This window comes from Lepeophtheirus salmonis, chromosome 14 (genome assembly GCF_016086655.4).
Source record: "Lepeophtheirus salmonis chromosome 14, UVic_Lsal_1.4, whole genome shotgun sequence".
In the NCBI taxonomy this organism is placed as follows: Eukaryota; Metazoa; Arthropoda; class Copepoda; order Siphonostomatoida; family Caligidae; genus Lepeophtheirus; species Lepeophtheirus salmonis.
This window is the reverse complement of record NC_052144.2, coordinates 18,732,019-18,751,106: the sequence shown is the minus strand read 5'-3', so window position 1 is coordinate 18,751,106 and position 19,088 is coordinate 18,732,019. Positions and strand designations below refer to the sequence as shown.

General features: G+C 30.5%; 2 protein-coding genes across 2 annotated transcripts; one reads left to right on the top strand and one right to left on the bottom strand.

The window, feature by feature from the left end:
- Nucleotides 1–575: 575 nt before the first annotated feature.
- LOC121129257 (tetraspanin-2A) lies at nucleotides 576–1,727 on the top strand. Its single transcript, XM_040724968.2, has 3 exons — nucleotides 576–956; nucleotides 1,011–1,217; nucleotides 1,276–1,727. Exons 1-3 carry the CDS (start codon nucleotides 678–680, stop codon nucleotides 1,534–1,536), a joined length of 747 nt encoding a protein of 248 aa, XP_040580902.1. The 5' UTR covers nucleotides 576–677; the 3' UTR covers nucleotides 1,537–1,727.
- On the bottom strand, nucleotides 1,590–17,580 carry LOC121129256 (cuticlin-1). The gene is made up of 4 exons (XM_040724967.2): nucleotides 17,405–17,580; nucleotides 9,487–9,629; nucleotides 8,678–9,437; nucleotides 1,590–2,394 (listed from the first exon to the last, which is right to left on the bottom strand). Exons 1-4 carry the CDS (start codon nucleotides 17,409–17,411, stop codon nucleotides 1,919–1,921), a joined length of 1,386 nt encoding a protein of 461 aa, XP_040580901.1. The 5' UTR covers nucleotides 17,412–17,580; the 3' UTR covers nucleotides 1,590–1,918.
- Nucleotides 17,581–19,088: the final 1,508 nt, after the last annotated feature.

Here is a 19,088-nt window from a genome sequence, read left to right as displayed (position 1 = left end):
TATTTAATCGTATTAAATTACACTACATATAATTATAAGTTCTCCTCTTTCGATGAAGAATTAATTTTAATATAACTGTTTTTTTTCAAATTAAATCATTATTTTTTTTTTAATAAATAGTTGGACATTGAACATCCTATGGAATATAATCAAAGTAATAACGAAACCTAAATAGTCTGTATTTGAACATATAAAATAATGAAAGTCTGTTATCCTATTTGATATGATTAATTAAACTAATAATGATTCAGAATATTAGATATTTTGTGATAAATACATTTTTTTATTGCCTTCTTTGATTTAAATAACATTCATTCAATAACTTGCAAGATCTATTCTATTATTCAAAATTTGAAACGAATGGCTGGTAAATTTTCGTAGGGTCTAAAAAAATAATCATCCTTTATTGGAAAAATTTATATTTCATATGTGGTAGCCTTTCAAACGTAGTAAATTTTAAGGCAGCAAATATTACTATTAATATGGATATTTCTGTATATATCTGATTATTTTTGAGCCTGGCCTTATCTATGTTTATACAAAAGTATAATATCCAATACCTTAACGTTTATACACTGATAAGTGATTACTGATAACACAACTGCTCTTTCATTACTGTAATTGTGAAGTACAAATATATTTCTTAATACAAAGTATCTTATTTACATTCCACAAAAATGTCGAATCGCTACTCATCACAGCCTCTGGATGATCTCGATTACCTCGACGACAAGATAAATAGCTCCCGTCTCATGCTTCTAGTTTTCAATGTACTCGGATTTTTTATATCATTAACAACGTTCAGTATATGTATTTGGGTGAGGTTCGATCTAGATTTTTGGGAATTTGTGGAAGAAATACAATGGTACACTTATTGGCACTGTATCTATGTCGTAATGGTCACGATGATTTTCGGACTAGTGAATCATTTATATGGGGTGTTCGGTATATGGACGGTAAGGTCGAATATAGCTTATAAAACTTTAATTTTACCTCCATTCTCATTTCAGGAATCCGAAACACATTTAAGCGTTCATTGGATATTAATTGCACTTTTAATGATCCTTCAATTTGCATCTGCAATTTGTATTTGTATTTACGGTGTAGAAGAGAGTGATATATTAAGAAGGGATCTCCATGAAACCTTTATTCGTCTTGTTATGAGATGGGATGAAGATCCAAGAGCATCTCGGATCATGAGAAAAATTCAGGAATATGTTAGATAAATCTCAATCCAGTTAAATAAATTATTATCGACATTACTTCCGTTATTAGGTTGGTTGCTGTGGTGCAGATGGATCAGATGATTACATTCAATATTTTAAACCAGTACCAGACGAGTGTAGAGATCGTATAACTGGTGTGGAATATTCTTATGGATGTGAGCAACAACTTGCCTGGTGGTTAGAGCCTTGGACAGCAACGATTGCTGGAGTGTGTGTATATCAAATGGCAACTTCATTCTTTGGGATTTGGGTGGCAAGGAGACTGATTCATAGCATACGGAAATATAACCATGCGAATGGTGGCTATTAATTCTTTCATTTTTATGTTGTATCTCAAGACTTTTTATATAAATACTCTCCTTCTTTCCATAGTTAAATGTAATTCGTAAATAATACATAATATATTTTTAATACAAAAAAAAAAAGTTGTAAAAATAAATACATTTTAAAGTTCCTAAATACATAATTAATTAATTAATAAAATACATATTTATAATCAAATGCATAATACTAAATTAAGGAGAAAGAGACAGATCGATAGACCACATAGACATTAGACACTGATTCGTATTGCACAGTTTTTTAGTAGTGTTTAGGATGAAGAAACTTCTTCCAGTGGATCTGTATCTTTGGTTGCAAATATCAGCATTGTACATACATACACTCATATATAGGTTCACATTTAGGATAAACTAAGCACTCATCTTTTTTGATCGTTTATTTAAACTTGAACAGGATATCAAGGTAATAACTGATGATATCAATGACACAAATAGTAGCATGATAATGCTTGCTGAAAAACTAAGAAGCGATAGACAGAGATCCTCATCTTGAGGAAGCATATCCTCTTCAACGAGTTCCTTAAAGAGTCCTCCAAAGTCTACTTGATGTTTATTCAAGGCTAAGTCCCGAGGACTAATAACCTTTAGTACTCCTTCTGTGGCAATGAGTCCTTCAAGATCATCGTTTGAGCGCTTGATTCTTTGATACAACTGTTGTCGATTATTGTATTTTAAAGGCTGCCCTAGTGATACTGGAGGAAGTTGATCCAAATTCTTGGAAATATAGGGATTGGAAGAGGTCGGACAGTTTGGCGGAGGACAGTTGAAGCGACAAACTTGAATGATGCATTGGAAATGAACGTTCATCGAGTCAGGGAACTTGAAGGCTGTGAGAAAATAAATACATATGAGAGGATTAAGCAATAAAATTATAGGGTCAATTAACTTTTGGGTCAACAATATTTGATAGTTTCTTTTTTTTAGACTAAATTTATTAACTTTTTTGTATGAATGTAAAAATAAAATATATATAATATTTTTCTAGTCATTCTTGAAATAGGGCATGAACAAACTAAAAAAAATATACTATCCGTAAGGTGGTTTGAGAGTCTGGAGCTTTTTGTTTAAACTAGGCGTTTAAAAAAATGGCATATACTCAGAAGATTCTCAGAGTGGCCTTTATATGAATATGATACATCTACATTTCTTATAAAATAATATTATCATACAGGGTGTTGTATCATCTTGCCGAAAGATAGTGCTACTCTCTATCGCTTTGTTTACAAACAAATATAAGTAAACATCCCTCATGGATAAAGAAGGGATCTTTGTAATGAAAAAACTAAGTATTGCGATTAGAAAAGGAAAAACGGCTAATCCGTGTGCCCTTTCTTCTTTTTTGTTCATTATTTAAGAATTCGTACGTTTGTGTTAGCATCTCCCTCTAAAAGAAATATGATCGTCTGTCTTTGGTTTAAATTGATTTACAAATACATAATAAAATAAAAAAATATGGATTTAAATTTAATTATAGTATTTTCTTGGATTAATGCTATTTTAAATGCAGAAGGTTCTCTTCTTTATAACAGTAATTCATTTTCTCCCCCCCAAAAAAACCTATAATAGGCACCAAATATTAACAAGGATCTTAATTCAATATGTCTCCCTCCCGCCTTCTCCTCGCGCTCTTAAGCAAATCACATTTCTACGCATGCCTGAATATATAGCCTAGCATTGCTCCAAATAATTAGGGATAAGCTAAAACACAAATTTTGCTTTATTAATATAGAAGATAACTCCTCAAAAAATCCTGAGTGTTACTCTCCGTTTTTCATGAACACATTCACACGTAACTACTCAATACTTAAATCATTTCATGTGTTATGTCCTTAAAAATGAATGTATGATTATATGAGTTTGAGAATTTTTAGCTAGAACCATATAATATTTGAGTATTATACGCAATGATGAAAATATGGTGTATTTTTTAGCTGGCCCGTTTTTTGGAATTGGTAATCTGAAGGATGCATTTTCTTTTCCTTAGGCGTTGTTATTATCATTTAATTCATGAGAAGTGATCATCCTTTCCTAAATAGATTCAATTATTTTCAAAACCTGATTGAACATTTGTGTGTACTCATAAAGATCCCTGAGGATTTGTTGAAGTCTTATAATTGTAAGTCTTTATTGGACTCAGACTAGAGTTGGGGATCGACATTGGAGTAATTCTAGCAAATGTCATTCTTTATGCCATATCCTTTTCTCCTTCCTTCCTTGTCACAGCTGATTGTAAATTATCTAATGAAACGTCATGAGCATTATTCTTTCTCTCCTCCAAAACATTCTTCAAATTGTCAGGGTTACCATGTTGATTTTCGGTTCCTTTTTTATATGCCTATTCTACGCTGGATTTGTATAACTGATAATACTTTGTAAGCACAAACCTACTCCTTTAAATTGAATTCCCTCTTTATAAGAGGTTGTGGTAAAACTTCATCAGCTGAAGTGACGTTGTTACCATAAAAGACAGATAAAATTAATCAGGACAGGACTGTTGTCCTTCAGTTTTTTTAATTTTGTTAGACCGATCCAACACTACTTGAGATTCGATGGGAACTTATTTGAACATAATTTATTTTCCGTTTTTTCATAATCCAGAAGACCTGTTTTACATAGCAGGGCCATAACACGATCTGACTTTCTCACAAAAATTAATAACCAAAATTTAATCAATTTTAAGAGTGAAGCAGCTCTTACAAATAATATATTAATTAATCCATTCATTGTACATTTAATGGAGGAATTAATATTATTATGACGAGAATTGTTTTGTTTGTAATGTAAAAGCTAACTTTAAAAATTAGAATAGGAAAAACTGTTGTTGTGCGTGCTCTTTCCTCTTCTTTGTTATGTTAACTTCTCCCTCTGATGGAGGTATTATTGCTTATCTTTGGAGTAAATAGATTTAAAAATGCTTAATAAAATAAATACGAGTATAAGACCCATACTACCAATCAATGCTCAGAGCATACATAACATTTTTCATCACTAAGATTTATGTGTCATCGACTTATATCCATTGTTAATTCATGGTTAGTTATATCAATAAAGATATACTACATAGACAGTCAATAACAAAATATAAAGTTTGAGAAGGAAAGTAATAGACTCATGGCCTAGAGACATACACATAACTAAGTATGAATGTTATAAGATAACTATTATTGACGTCACAGAGTTATTTCAAAGTGAAGTGAGAGTTAAATTAATAATTATAGATTACATATGTACATATGTATGCAGAATTAAAAGAGAAATGAAACATGTTATTATAAGGATAGGACAATTCTTAATAAGGATCACATGTGCTGCTGAGAAATTAAAATGATGCAGGGTTGTTGTTCATACATCATCCTGGATCAATATAAATGCAGTTTGAATATCCATGAAAAATAAAAGCAAAGCCACAAATATGAATAGGTCAACAAGTTCAAAATCATTGTGGATAATAATTGACTTTGAAATAATAATCGAATAACATGCAAATATTCAATCAATGAGACGATGTATATACCTGGTCCACAACCATTATTGTTGGATTGGTCTTAAAAAAACTGCAGTCCAATCAGACTGGTCATAATCAAATATGTCAGTCAAGGCCGTCCTTTGTATTTTTTGCAAGATATTTTTTTCCACAGAATGAAAAAATTTTAAACCAAAATATAGGTAAATTTTTTTTGAAAGATTTTCATAAAAAAGCTCATTCGGTCCAAATTAAGCAGCAGAACAAAAAAATTAATATTTGATTTTTTTTTTCTTTTTTATACCAAGATTATTTTGCAAGTATATCTATTCCAAATTATCAAACAAATGTATCAAGTGGGTATGGAATTAAATTTATGTATAATAGTTATCAATTGAGTCCACATCTCTCCTAATAAGTTTACAGATGCAAGGATGTTGAACATTGGATTAATTGAGGTGCATTGTATCAATGATTTAAACATACCCCTTTGATGATCTAAAAGTTCATTTAAAATATATCAAAGTTTGAGGAAAAAAAAACCCTTTTAAAATAAAAACGTAAATATTTAAAAGTTCGATGCTATCTCATGGTATGATGAATTTTTAATGAAATGATGTGATATTTTATTCTCTTGAATGAATTATTCTGAGAATGATGAAATAGTGTGTACATGTTAGGTTGGAACTAAATCATTTCATAAGTATATTCAAATACGGATTTCTCACGCTTTTGAATACACAGTAAAGAAAATCCACCATACTTGTATATGATATTATTTTATGTATCATAATGATGAGAGTGAAAATATATTTTATTTAGAAATATTAAGAAAGAGCTAAACTTCATTTAGCCTACAGTAATGTATATTAATTATTAATTAATTGAAAAGGAGGAAAACGTAATAATGCAACTTTCATTCGCAAAATAGAATTGAATGATTTTGCATATCATTAACGAATCAGAAGCAGTTTTCATTACATGTCCTAAGTACTCATATATAATTTTATAGATTTTTCGCAGAATTAAATATCCTTAATAATTAATAATAGATGCAAGATTTCCTTTTTTTTTTTTTTTGTTATTCTTTATAAAAATATAGCTCCTTTTTTTTAACAGATGCTTCACAAATGTCAAAATTTTCTCTTCAAAAAGCTACATAATATATATATATAAATATACTACAGCCCCGACCATATGTTATACATAACAATTCAATTCAATCTCATTCCTCATGAGTTAAGGAATCCATCTATATATTTAATGCATATTAATTATCATAGCAGAATTTATAAGTTAAAAAATGAAATAGAGGATGGACAACTCAATAAAGAAATGGAACTGTATAAAGCATCTTCACAGACGTCATAAATTACATCATAATTGAATCACAGGCCATTTTCGGGGGCTCAAAGTTGATACTTTTACTATATAAGATAAACAACTTCCAATATATCTAGATGAAACTCAATCCATTGGCTTTAAGGATATAAAAAAAATACCTACAATATTACATTTGGTAAGTAGTAAAAAAAACCTAAAAATGGCTAGTTTACATAGTACAAATATATATTTTTTTTTTTCTTTGATCGATCTTATTCTTTCCAAAAATTCAAATGTCAGGATCGATCGAAAGTCCGTCAATACTTAAATGAAATAAGACACATAGACTTGGTTTAAAGGTCAATAAAACTGGCTTGCAACTTCCCTCATACTATTTATGGGAAAATGTGAGTTGATAACTCCTTGTGTAGGAGATACACGCAACATACGCCAGATTTTTTATATGAGTACAGATCCTGGATCCACTAATGGTTAAATACAGCTCTCTCATACTCAGGCTGGACTTCTACTGAGCATGAGGACTGGGACTTGAAAAAACCTTTGAAAACATTGAATACCGTGGGCAAAGAAAAATTTATTCAAGTATGGTTTCCCCTCTTTGTTTGATAATAAAATAAAAAAAAGAGTCACAAATTATGTTTTATTTTTGTTGGACACGTTCAAGCCTTTGTTAAAACAATGAACGATCTATATTTGAACATACATTTCGTTTCATAATATGTACATACAATAATAATAGTTGTAAGTAGGCAATTTTGTTATGCTTTAATAAAAGCATTGATAAATTGAAGTAATTACATTATTATAAAGGAAATTGTCTTTTTGCATTGAGGCACAAAACATTGAAAAATAATGATCTCCCTACCTACAACTTTTACTTTCCCTTCATAATATGTTGGCAATTATACCTTCATAATCACAATTTTAAATCGCATAGATAGGTACAACATACTTCTTGAACCGAATAAAGTAGAAATATGTATGCTTAGCAGTTACTTCAAAGCGGCTACTACAACTCAGTTATTTATCTAACGCCTCCTCCATTTTGATCCCTATTGATCAAATCCCATCTAATTAATCAAAAGTTCATTGAACATTATTGAAGGAGGAGAAGGTTCGATTAAGTATAAATTCTAACAAAACTGTTCACAAGCCAAGTCTCTTTTCTTTTCACAATGTTATTCTACTTACTTAAAAATGTACACTGTATTTTTGTATCAGCTATCGATTTGTCTACTTATCTTTCCTTCATTAAGTGTTTCGAACGCTGAAGGGTTAAACTCCAATTAATTTGTGTTTAAATAATCTATAAAAATAAAGTAAATTACGTCCTTCTGTGTATTTGTGTGTCGGATGAGAACTCATTTTTACAATGGGCTCATTAAAAAAAGAAAAGAGATATACTTTATCTCTCAAACAAAAAATAATGAATGTTACTTTAGATGAGGTTTGGAACAAGCGTGTATAGTAAAAACTCATCCAGGTACTGCTCTAGAGACTAATGTAATCTCTGGATCATCACATTGCATTCAAAAAATTATCAAGCTGTTATTATTATTCTTTTATTCTTGAGGAGAGAACATAAAGTACCTACATTTGAGTGGGCTCATGAAAAACAGAGATTTGTTGGTGAGTCATTTTTTATATTATTAAAGCAATGTTCCTCTTATAGTTGACACCAAATTACTTTGGATAATGCCGACCACTAACTACCCCTATTTCATAACGATAATTTCTAATTTGAAATATAGGATTTTCGTATGCTTTGAGCCTTCTGTCAATTCTTACATATTCACATCTTTCAACTTTGAGTCTAATATAGTCTAGTCTTTCAAACTTGAGTCGAAGTACTAAAATCGCAGTTTAATGCAAGTTAAGCGCAACCCGAGTCGGAGGAGTAATAAAAACGAGTCCCAAACTTTGTTTTCTAGTTTACTAACTATAACATGGAATTCACGAATAATATGTATTATGAGTTTTTTTTTAGAGAAATGAGCTTTTCATTAATTTGTATGTAGGTCACATTCATAGTCAACTCCCAAATGTCATTGCACAATATAATTATAAAGTCTAATTAGGCTATGAATATAAAATACTAAAAGTACACGTGGAGGAAAATCAAGAAAAAAAAATCTTGACAAGGAATTATTTTACTCACAGTGAAAAAAAATTTAAAGCGCTCTTATTATTTCAATACATCATTATTGCCTAGAGTAATTAGGCAAAAAAAAATTTTTTTTTTTTTAAATCATGACATTCTTCCCTCTTTAATATTACAGAGTGAGTTTTCATTTTTTATTTACCTTGAAAATGAGCGTAGGAGACAACAGTTGCAGCTTCTCCAAAGTTCTTAATTTTTTGGAAATCTCCCATAATTTTCTCTCGCACAATACAGCCCTGCTCATCCACCAACTGTATGGGCTCACGAGCCCCATCGTGAGCCACGCAATTCCTCACCAACATGTCAAATTTATTCTCCTCATCCTTTATTCCCATAACCATAGTGAGAGTTTGACCAATTTTAACGATCCCACTCACTTCTGAAGAGTAAGGTCCCTTCCCAGTTTGAATCTGCATCCAGCATTGGAGATTGTCTCCAAGGAAATTTGCAGTAATTGCATTCAAATTCTCTACCTGAAAGGGTTGGAAGGAAATTGTCTTTTCGTAGAAATCATACCAAGTACATCTCAATTTCCGTGCTTGATCAAACACGTCCTGTACTTGAGGATCAAACTGAACCACAATGATGTTCTCCACATAACTTCCAGCAGGATTCGGCTGTCCTGATATCTCATTAATCCCTGCAGAAACAGAGGTACCACATTCATTTTGCTTTATGGCAAAGGCAACGTTTAGGAGACCAGAGCCAGGAGGAACATGGACGCAATCCGGATTAGAAAAATGTCCTTTGGAAAATATGACCCCATTAAAAGGGCGATTGAATATGATGTTAACGAGTATACGAGACTTTTCACATTGTACTTGGATATCTTTAATGTGAGGAGTATCCAAGGATGAGGCCATTGTTAGAGGTGGGACAGGCCAGTCCGAAGTTGTGAGGGCCTAGAAATGAAATTATTTATAAAAAAGCAACCGGGAAAAATTATCTTACGTTATCAAGGATTGGAGTATCCCTTTTCGCGCGAAAAAGTAATTCTTCATTGGTGAAGGAACGAAATAGGAGACCAGAGTCGTCTACGTCTATTGCTGATAGGACAACATTCAAGGATATATATAATATAACGAGGATTGCTCCTATAAAAATAATTTTAAGAAATATAAAAGAAAATTTTGATTTATGCCTCTGTAACTTTCTCCGACAATATCGACAAATAATATGTTTGGTCTCTTAATTAAGTTTTTTTTTTTTAAACAAAAAAAAACTGATAAGATATCAGTCGTATTTTATGGCTTGAAGCATATTTATCCAATAAGTTATATATTTTGTGTATTACTTTGTATTTTTTAAGAGTATCAATCAAACTATTTTTGTTGGATTTTTTTTTTTAACTACAGATGAAGATATTTTTGTTTCGTTTCTTTTAATAACAATCATATTAATAATGGCCCTGAAAATCAAACTTGAAAGTAATAAAATCGTTATATTAGCATGGATATCCAACATATTATATTATTCCTTTCGTCATATTCATTAATTTTACCAAACTGTTTGATTATGACGAAATTGCATGTTCATAAATCACGAAAATTATGATAATTTAATTTCTATTCTATGTACAATCTACATTTATCCATCCAAAAATGAAAGTAAGCTTATTTAACACAAGGTACATAATTACAATTATGTATCTATATGTTTTTTATTATATATTTCCTAAGAGTGTATGTAAATCGTATCAAATATGTACATAGGTAGGGTGATAATATTCGTCTTGTCATCAAAAATAATGATGATTGCTCAAGATGCATAAAAGGGTCTAGCTATTGTAAATGAAATATTCTTTTAATTTTATTAGAATAGCTAGAAAATAGAAAATGAAGCAAAAAATATCCTTTTTAAACTATTGAAAGGGGATATTAACACACAACATGGTAACTTAAGGGGACGAGGTAAGGCACAAATATCGTTTGGCAAGGGGGGAGTTGAGGACGCTGATATCGTACAATTTCACATCAACTGTTGTTTTCCTCACTTTATGATACAACTATCTACATATATTAATAAAGCAAAGTAAGTTGTGGAGGCATGCCCTCCATTTGTGCAAGAAGACATTGCCGAAGTAGTTATTCAAAATTAAAAAGAAGAAGATTAAAGGGGATCAGGGGATGATTCTGAGACTGTAGCTACATTCGTCGAGGATCAATTTGATTATTTGATGAAACCTTAGGGAAAGGGTCTCCTAAGAAAGAAAAAAAGCCTCCATTAATGAACCAATGGTTGAAAAAAAGGATTCAAAGAATCCCTCCTCCTCTCATTTCATTACTTCAAGAAGGAGTAGAGGATGGACTCAGTTTCAAGGATAAAGAAGCAGAAGACATCGAAGAGCATTCACATGAAAAAGTAGTCCCCCACCTCAATTTAATTTAATTTTTGTGGATAAATTAAAACTTTATTGAATATAATTTATGATTTTATTTTTATTACACTTATAATTCTTTCGATGACTTAAGATGTCATCCTATGCTGCTATAAAATTTGACTATGGTACTAATTTTACAGATATTCATGAATATATTCTAAAGTTTATTAGAGTATTTATTAATTATTAGTTTCTTTCTGTATTTGAATTCATCAAAATAATATATTCAATGAGGAAAAAGAAATAAAGCAAAGTCTGCCTGTCTGTGTATTTGGGTGTCGGATGAGGGCTCATTTTTTAACAACTATCTTATTAAAAAAGAATAACATGGAAACACACATATAGAGTAAAAAATAATGAGTGTGACTTTAGATGATTTTTTGTAACTACTGTGTGGAGGTAAAGGACAGCAAGTGAGCGCTCTTGAGACTAAAGTACTCTCTGGATTAGTGTTGTTATTGATCCTTAATTATTTGGTGAAATCCAGTCTGGATTTTTTCAAAAAAAAGATCCATGGTTTATTAAAACAAATAAGATATATGAAATATGTATTAAGATTATTGCACATATCTTGGAAAAAATATTATTTTTTAAATTATAATACAATAAAATACCAACATAGCATCTTGTTAATTAGTTATATAATTTATTCCATTATATAACGGAATAATTAAAAGAAAGGAAAAATACCCACATTAATGTAACGAGGGATCGATTTTAACTTCTGCAAGGACCGACAAATAGGACCGGATCGGACTAAATCGAAGTCATCGGTCCTTATTTAGGACCGTCACAATACTACTCTGGATCATCAAATCATAATAAAATAAAAATCTGAAGTAGTTATTATTAATCTTTTATTCTTGAGGAAAGAATATCTATGTATTGAGTAGTTTACTCATAAAAACGGACAGTAACACTGAGAATTTTAGGAATTATCTACCATATTAGTAAAGTAAATTTTATTTGTTTGTCGACCCCCAATTACTCCGGACAATGCCAACTGCTACCGCTAGTACATATATTAACTTGAAAATCAAGAGAGAAAATATATATAAATATAACATAACAACACCCTCAAGTAAAACTTCGTCACTCTATATATCATCCATGATGCTACTATGGCATAAATGACGTCATAGGGAAGAGGGGGAAAATTAGACCAAATAGAAAAAAGATCGATTATGACCTTTTCTAAAGAAAATCTTTTTATAAATAGAAAGAAATATTTAGCCACAAGAAAAGGGTTAAGATTTAAAAGTAAAATGAAACGTCATTTGGGTAAATATATAATAATTTCATGTATAAGAAGGTCTTTTTTCACACTAAGTAGTCCCGTAATCAGACCATGTCTAGAATTTTCCCCTGTGGGTTGACTGTTTAAATAATTACAAGTTTTTTTCTTTTCTTGGGAACAACACATTTGGATTTAATTTGTATTATTTATTTTTAAGTACAATACAACATTTTGAATGATCTTTTCCAAAGTTCAGCTTCATGGAATATCAAAAATAAAATCAACATACCTTACGTTCTTAATAAATATTAAAAACTTTGGGAACGGCCGTTGAAATTGACACACACAAAAAAAAAAGAATGTATATTTTTATTGTTGGAAAGACACATTTTAATGTCAAATAACTAAAATATTTGATTACTTGTCTCCTTGACAATATATTCCGGGAAAAATGAGAGATTTTATGTTTTAAAAAATAGATATGGAAGGGAATACAATATATACCTACAATAGCTAAGAAGTACTAATAAAATGAATTGGGAGAGGGACGCGGGCCCGAGTGTCCTTCTTAATTTATGACATTGAAATGATGTTGTGACAATATTTTCAATAATTTATTTCATACCACTGTCATCAACTCAAAGCTGACGTCGGTAATCTAAAATATTTAAAAGTCGTAAAGAGCATCTTCATTTCCATGAATTAAGCCTCTTATTGCTGTTGGAACTGTTTGATGTACAAAAATATCCACTAAGGCACCATCTATCCAGTCAAAACCTTACATAATTCAAATTTTAAATATTAAGAGCAAGTAAAATTTATGTCAAAAAATTCACACTTTTTGGAATATAAACTATGGTTTGAGTTTGGATTTTTCACATTTTTATAATGTTTCCAGTCAAAAATATAGTATAAAATTCTATTGAGTTTTGCATCAATACTAGCCCATGCATCGGCTGACATTAAACAGTCCCTATTGTAATTACTTAAACATATACTAGTGTTGAGGCTGGATCGAAGGCCTGCATTTTTTTCGGGGTTTGGTCTTAGGGGATTTTTCTAGACTGATTTTAACCAATAAAGGGACGTCCGTAGGGGGTGGTCTGGAGGTGCTAAAGCAGTTTGCTTTTCCCTAGAAAAATTAATACTTCAATTTTTTTTTCAATGATTGAAATTTTTTTAATTTTTCAATTTTTTTTTTCAAAAATGATGTATTTTAATTTGTGAATAGCTACGTATTTTTTAAATTTTTCTCGAAAAAATTAAATATTTGAAATTTAATTTTTCTAATTTATTGTAAACATCTGTAAATTTTTGAAATTTTTTCAAAATAATTTAATTTTTGGAGAATGGCTATAGATTTTTCTCCAAAAAAGTTAAATTTAATTCTCTATTTTTTTTTCCTAAAAAATTAATTTTTTTGTAAACAGCTATGGATTTTTGAAACTTAAGCAACTTTATTTTATGGAAAGGGCTGTGGATTTTTCAGTTTTTTTTCCAAATAGTTTAATTTTTGAAATTTTTTCAACAAATTTAAATTTAATTTTTTTTTAAACACACATGAATTTATCTATAGAATCGGTTAAGTTTTAAATGAGACCGATCCGGAACAAACTTTTTTAATGGAGCGTATTAGTTCAGCCAATTAAAAATCGTAAGAGTATCTAACCAAGCCCTAATACTAATCTTCTCTTCATATCAGCCTAAAATGATCAAATTACATCTTTTTAGGTGTAGAATATTCTGTGGATATTATTCATTTCATTTTTTCTTTTTTTTTTAAATACAATTTGGCATGACATATTTTAACGACTTTCATTTTTTCGATCATAAAAATAAGTAGAACGCTTAAAAAAGATCCAAACATCTGGTCATCATACTTTAGATACCATTTATGTTTTAAATTTGCACAAAAAAAATCCCTAAATATAAGTATTTTTATTATAACGTGATTTATTTTCAATGTATTTACTCTCAAAATGGTTGTAAAACCTAAATAGTAAGTAAAAATTTAGTCATATAATTACACCTAAAAACTTGAATTAATAGGAGAATAAATGAACTTACGATATATAGCACGATCAAAAATGATGGGTTGCAAGAATTTACACATTTATTTCAAACGATACGAGGTTGAGTTATGAATATGAAATAAAGTATCTATATAAATTTTCTCCTTGTTTGAAAAAAATAAATGACTAAAAAAATGGAGCTGAAGAAGATAAACGAACCAAGGTTGATGCTCTTCTCAACAACCAAATTCCTCTTGAGAATTTACAGAAATACCCAGCGCTAGAGATCAAACCATGAAGTGTACTGGAGGAAACCAAAGAGATGACAAGGACAACAAAGGAGATACAATCACTTGCCATGGATAAAGGCCATATATCCAGGGAACAATTGCGTGTTCCATTAAAAGTTCATACGGCTAACAAGATTCAAAAGTTCACTACAAAATAATTTGTATATTTTTTCAGTTGACATACGATCCTTTCGCCATCAGATTTGACTCTATTATAATATTTTTTGTGGACGTCCTGGAGAATAAGATCAATATTACTCTCCACGGCAACTTAGACTTGCGTAAGGCAGCCATGACCAGGGAGCAGGGGCGTCTGCAGGGGGTTGGCTAGGTTTTATTCTTTTTACTATAACATTTTTTTGGATAGGGTGAAAAATAAATTAGGGAAAATTGGTTAAAATTTTTGTTGAAAGATTTTTTTTTTTTTTAAAATGTCGTTCGGGTAAATTATGCAGAAGAGCAAAAATTTAACTTTTCAAAAAATTTTATGAATAGCTATGGATTTTTAAATTTTTTTTTCTTAATATTTGATTTTAACTCTCTGTTGAATAGCTATGGATTTTTTGAAAGAAGTGTTGGGAGAAGTGATCAAATGTTTGTCATTCAAGAAATCCTTTGCATTTTTTGTAAATGGCCTTTGAAAAACTATAATTGGCAGAATATGGAAATAAATTCAACCTATTTATAAAGGCACTTGATGTCAAGACTACTCTACTCGAGATCATAACAAGACCAAGACTTTGCGGGATCGAGACCATCTAGTTGTTTGGACTAGGTCAGGTGTGTCATTTGTTCAATTCAACAATTTGATCTTATCTCTAATAGACCATACTAGTAAAAAAAAATCTTGCTTATAAATTTTAATTCATAATGAATCATGCACATTTATAAATCAAGTAAAGCCTAGATTCGACCCATGGACCTTATATTTGAAATCCTTCGTCTAGACCTTTATACCAATACACAATATTTCAAAGTTTGTTCTCAAGACCAATCCCAATCTCGAAAACCACATCCCTTATGACCAATGAATGGGTCTAATTACGTTTCGTCTCTACCATTGTATGAATTTTCATTTCAAGACTCTTTCAGTTGTAAAGTCCAACATTTACATATGTATAAGTTATGCCAGGTAATATCATTCCGTGTACATTAATTTCCTGTCTTTTAATTCCAAGTGAATTTAATCCCTCCAAAATTCCTCTTGGGACATTTCATCCCCGCTTTAAATATGGATATTTAGTGACATCATACTGTTTCAATCCTGAGCTGAACTTAAAGTAGGCGAGGATAAGTGATTTTGGACTAGGGAGTTCGGGGGGGGGGCGGCCAAAATTGCAATTATTGAGAAGGAGGAGTAGTAATTGGCGATAGCAAGGAATAGTATTGACGAGATTTACTTCTACTTCCCAACCCAAGGTATGAACAATATCCACAGATCAGGATTCCGACACTATTAAAGATTATGGACGTAATTTCTATTGCATAAACACCATAAATCGTTCATATCCGTCTCCCAGCCATCACCAGTCATCAGATATCTCTAGTACCGACTGCCCAGGCTTCCCTGTACAGTTCTACACAAAAAAGTTTTTGACATATGACGTCACTAAATATCCCTCTTTAAAGTGGGATTGAAATGTCCGGTGATGAATTTTACGGGGATTGAATTTACTGGTCATGATATATAAATATACGAAATGAATTAAAGGTTAGTTCCAAGTAAACAATTTGTATATTCCATCAATTAATTACCCGTACAGGTCTGTTCCAATGGGAGGAAGAGGAAGGAGGGTACATTCTCCAATGTAAATCTCAACAGCAAAAAAAAAAAGGATATTAGATGTAATCTAATAAAATTGTAATATGTTGTGGTAAATATTTAAAAAAGGAATTTATAAAAAAATCATTCTAAAAATATGTATTTTATATAAAGGTTATTATTTAAAAAATGAATCCTAGGCACGGCCCTTTTTGTACTGTTAGAAATGAGATATGTATGTTGGAAAAAATATGTTAGTCAATGAACAGAAGGAAGGATATATCAGGTGCGAAAATTTCATTTTCAATTAGTGTACGTAGGAGGGGGAGGGCGAAAAACAATAAACTTTTACTGAATAATTCCTGGACAAGATAAAAAATGTTAAGAGTATGTCTGTTTTTTTTACTAATTGAGTCTCAAATTATTAACCATCCTTCGGAATTTCCACGTACCTATGTATTTTGTATAAATTTGAAAATAGAGTAATTGGTATTTTTTCCTCACTTTTTTAGGAATCAAAATGGAGTGCTGGGTATGAGATGACATGATATGATATAATTTCTATTTGGAAATTAAAATATTGGTTATTTTCTCTAAAAATATTAAATGTCCCTTCCCAAAAAATTATTCGGTTCATTTTTAATAGAAGGACTTTTTTTTTAGAAATGAAAAATGTCATGCCTTTTTCGAGCCCCATTTTCTAGACAGTGTCACACTTAATGAAGTTTTTTACTTGGCCTTATCTATTTCTAAAAATTCTTTTTTAGGCACAAAAGTATTATTTTTTCAAATTGTGCATTCCATTTTTTTTTTAAACAATCCCAAATTTACGACTGACATTCCACTCTGATACCCAGAATGGTACCCTCTGTGACACTGGCCTTAAGGGTAAATGCTCACCTATCTCCTTACCTATCAGAAAACATAATCATACGGTCAACTAAAAATAAAGTGTTTACATTTGTTCATGGAGTTTAAACAGATTTGTCGTCGTAGGAAGATCATTGATAAAGTCTATCTTAGTTCCTCATAAGTTTTATTTATTTATGAACATTAAGTATTTATATTTTGAGATGACAGTATACTGAACGTTTTTGATTGAGGAGAGAAACTGAGAGTACCGACTCTATATTAATTTAAAATTTAATTCGCTACATAAATTGTTAAGGAAGTAATCATTTTTCTTACCCAACATATTTGTAATGAATTTCTTTGATTTTTAAATCGGAAACGGAAAAGAAGGAGAACACTTGCACACTTTACATAAAGTAATTGGATTGGATTCGAGTCTCTTTTTTCGCGCTGAATATGATCAAAGATATGTCATCTCTTTTCTTGTCTATGTGAATTACAATCATCAACTGAAAGAATATTATTACTTTTTCTCAGTTATGTAACAAATGAAGTATGTACACACACTCCTCTCCTCCTTCAAAAAAGGAATCCCTTAGATTTTTGTTTTTGCTCTTTGAAGAGTCCCTTTTCCATTCTCACCTTACATACATATGTTATGGATTGCTATGGAAAGAAATAACAATAATAAAAAACAAAATTAAAAGTGAAATTCCTAATACAATTTTCAAGAGTCCACCAATCAAGTTTCTATTTTTTTTATTCTTATAGTTTTTGCTTTTTTCTAGTCATCATTCATGGCGATTCCTGGCTATGGATCATGATGATTATACAAACGATGATGACACCGGTCATCACACAAAAAATAATATAGGTCAGGGGCGTCCCCAGACGGAGGGGTTGTAGCCAAAATTAAGGAATTTTTGCCTATATATATTTTTGTTATCATTTGGGCTAATTATGCAGGAGAAGAAAAAAATATAATTCTTTGTGAAAAGCTGTGGATTTCTGATTTTTTTTTTTTCATATTTGAAATTTAATTTAAACAATAAATATATGTCCGTTTTCGAATGTACTAACATGTAAAAAAATTGCATACCAAATTTGAAAAGTAACCTTACTTTTTGAACATACCTCGTATTTACTCAGAACAAGATATTTTGTGCAGAGAAAGCAGTTTTGATTTAACATGACAAAACCCAAAAGTGAGATTGGATTACATTTATATTCTAAATATCTTACCTTTCCATTAACAAATTATTTTCATTAATCATTCGGAAGCGCTCCAAACGAATACAAGTTGTAGAAATAGTCAATCAGTTAAATAATAAAGATAAAATATGTTATCTTTGAAAGGCCAATTATAAATTGAAAAAAGTCTCATTTTTAGAATGAAGGCCTCAGACACCTGTTAATATTCTTAAATATATGAATTCATTTCAAAAATGATGATATAAAGCCCATAATTGAGAAAAAGTAATTAAATAATGAGATATATGTGTGTAGGAAGTCAAAGTTTTTATTTAAGATTGTTTTGGTGTTGACGCAGTACATATATAATATCTTCGTAAATATAACATATTCACTTTATGCTTTAAAGTTATTCATACAAGTTATATTAGTAGGGGTATCCACAGGAGGAGGGGCCAGGGGGCTTAACCTTCCGTCCCCAAAAAATATTGATGAATTTTATGAAGTAGTTTTGAACTAAAACTTGTCATAGGTGGTGGATAAAGTCCTTATATTCCAATTCCAAGTAGATTCCAAAGTCTATGATGCCCAGGTTCTAGTCTTTTCTCACAAGTAAAATGATATATAATGCATACATGCAAAATAGTTTAACCTGAGATTTAATCTGATATAAATATAAAGTACATTAGAAAAAGTGTAATAATAGATTCTTTTTAATAAGGACATAAGGTATGTAGAATGCCTTTGTTTTTTTTATCAGAACTCTTCGAACCATTCAAGTAGAATCCTTTAAATATTTTTATCCAGTCCGTAAATTTCATAGAAGTTC

Excerpts from the sequence above, each read along its gene's own strand:
- LOC121129257 (XM_040724968.2), top strand. The coding sequence starts at position 678 with ATGTCGAATCGCTACTCATCACAGCCTCTGGATGATCTCGATTACCTC. Across the intron at positions 957-1,010 it reads GGGTGTTCGGTATATGGACG|GAATCCGAAACACATTTAAG; the intron begins GTAAGGTCGAAT and ends TTCTCATTTCAG. Across the intron at positions 1,218-1,275 it reads TGAGAAAAATTCAGGAATAT|GTTGGTTGCTGTGGTGCAGA; the intron begins GTTAGATAAATC and ends TTCCGTTATTAG.
- LOC121129256 (XM_040724967.2), bottom strand. Across the intron at positions 9,438-9,486 it reads ATACTCCAATCCTTGATAAC|GCCCTCACAACTTCGGACTG; the intron begins GTAAGATAATTT and ends TTTCATTTCTAG. Across the intron at positions 2,395-8,677 it reads CTCCTACGCTCATTTTCAAG|CCTTCAAGTTCCCTGACTCG; the intron begins GTAAATAAAAAA and ends ATTTTCTCACAG.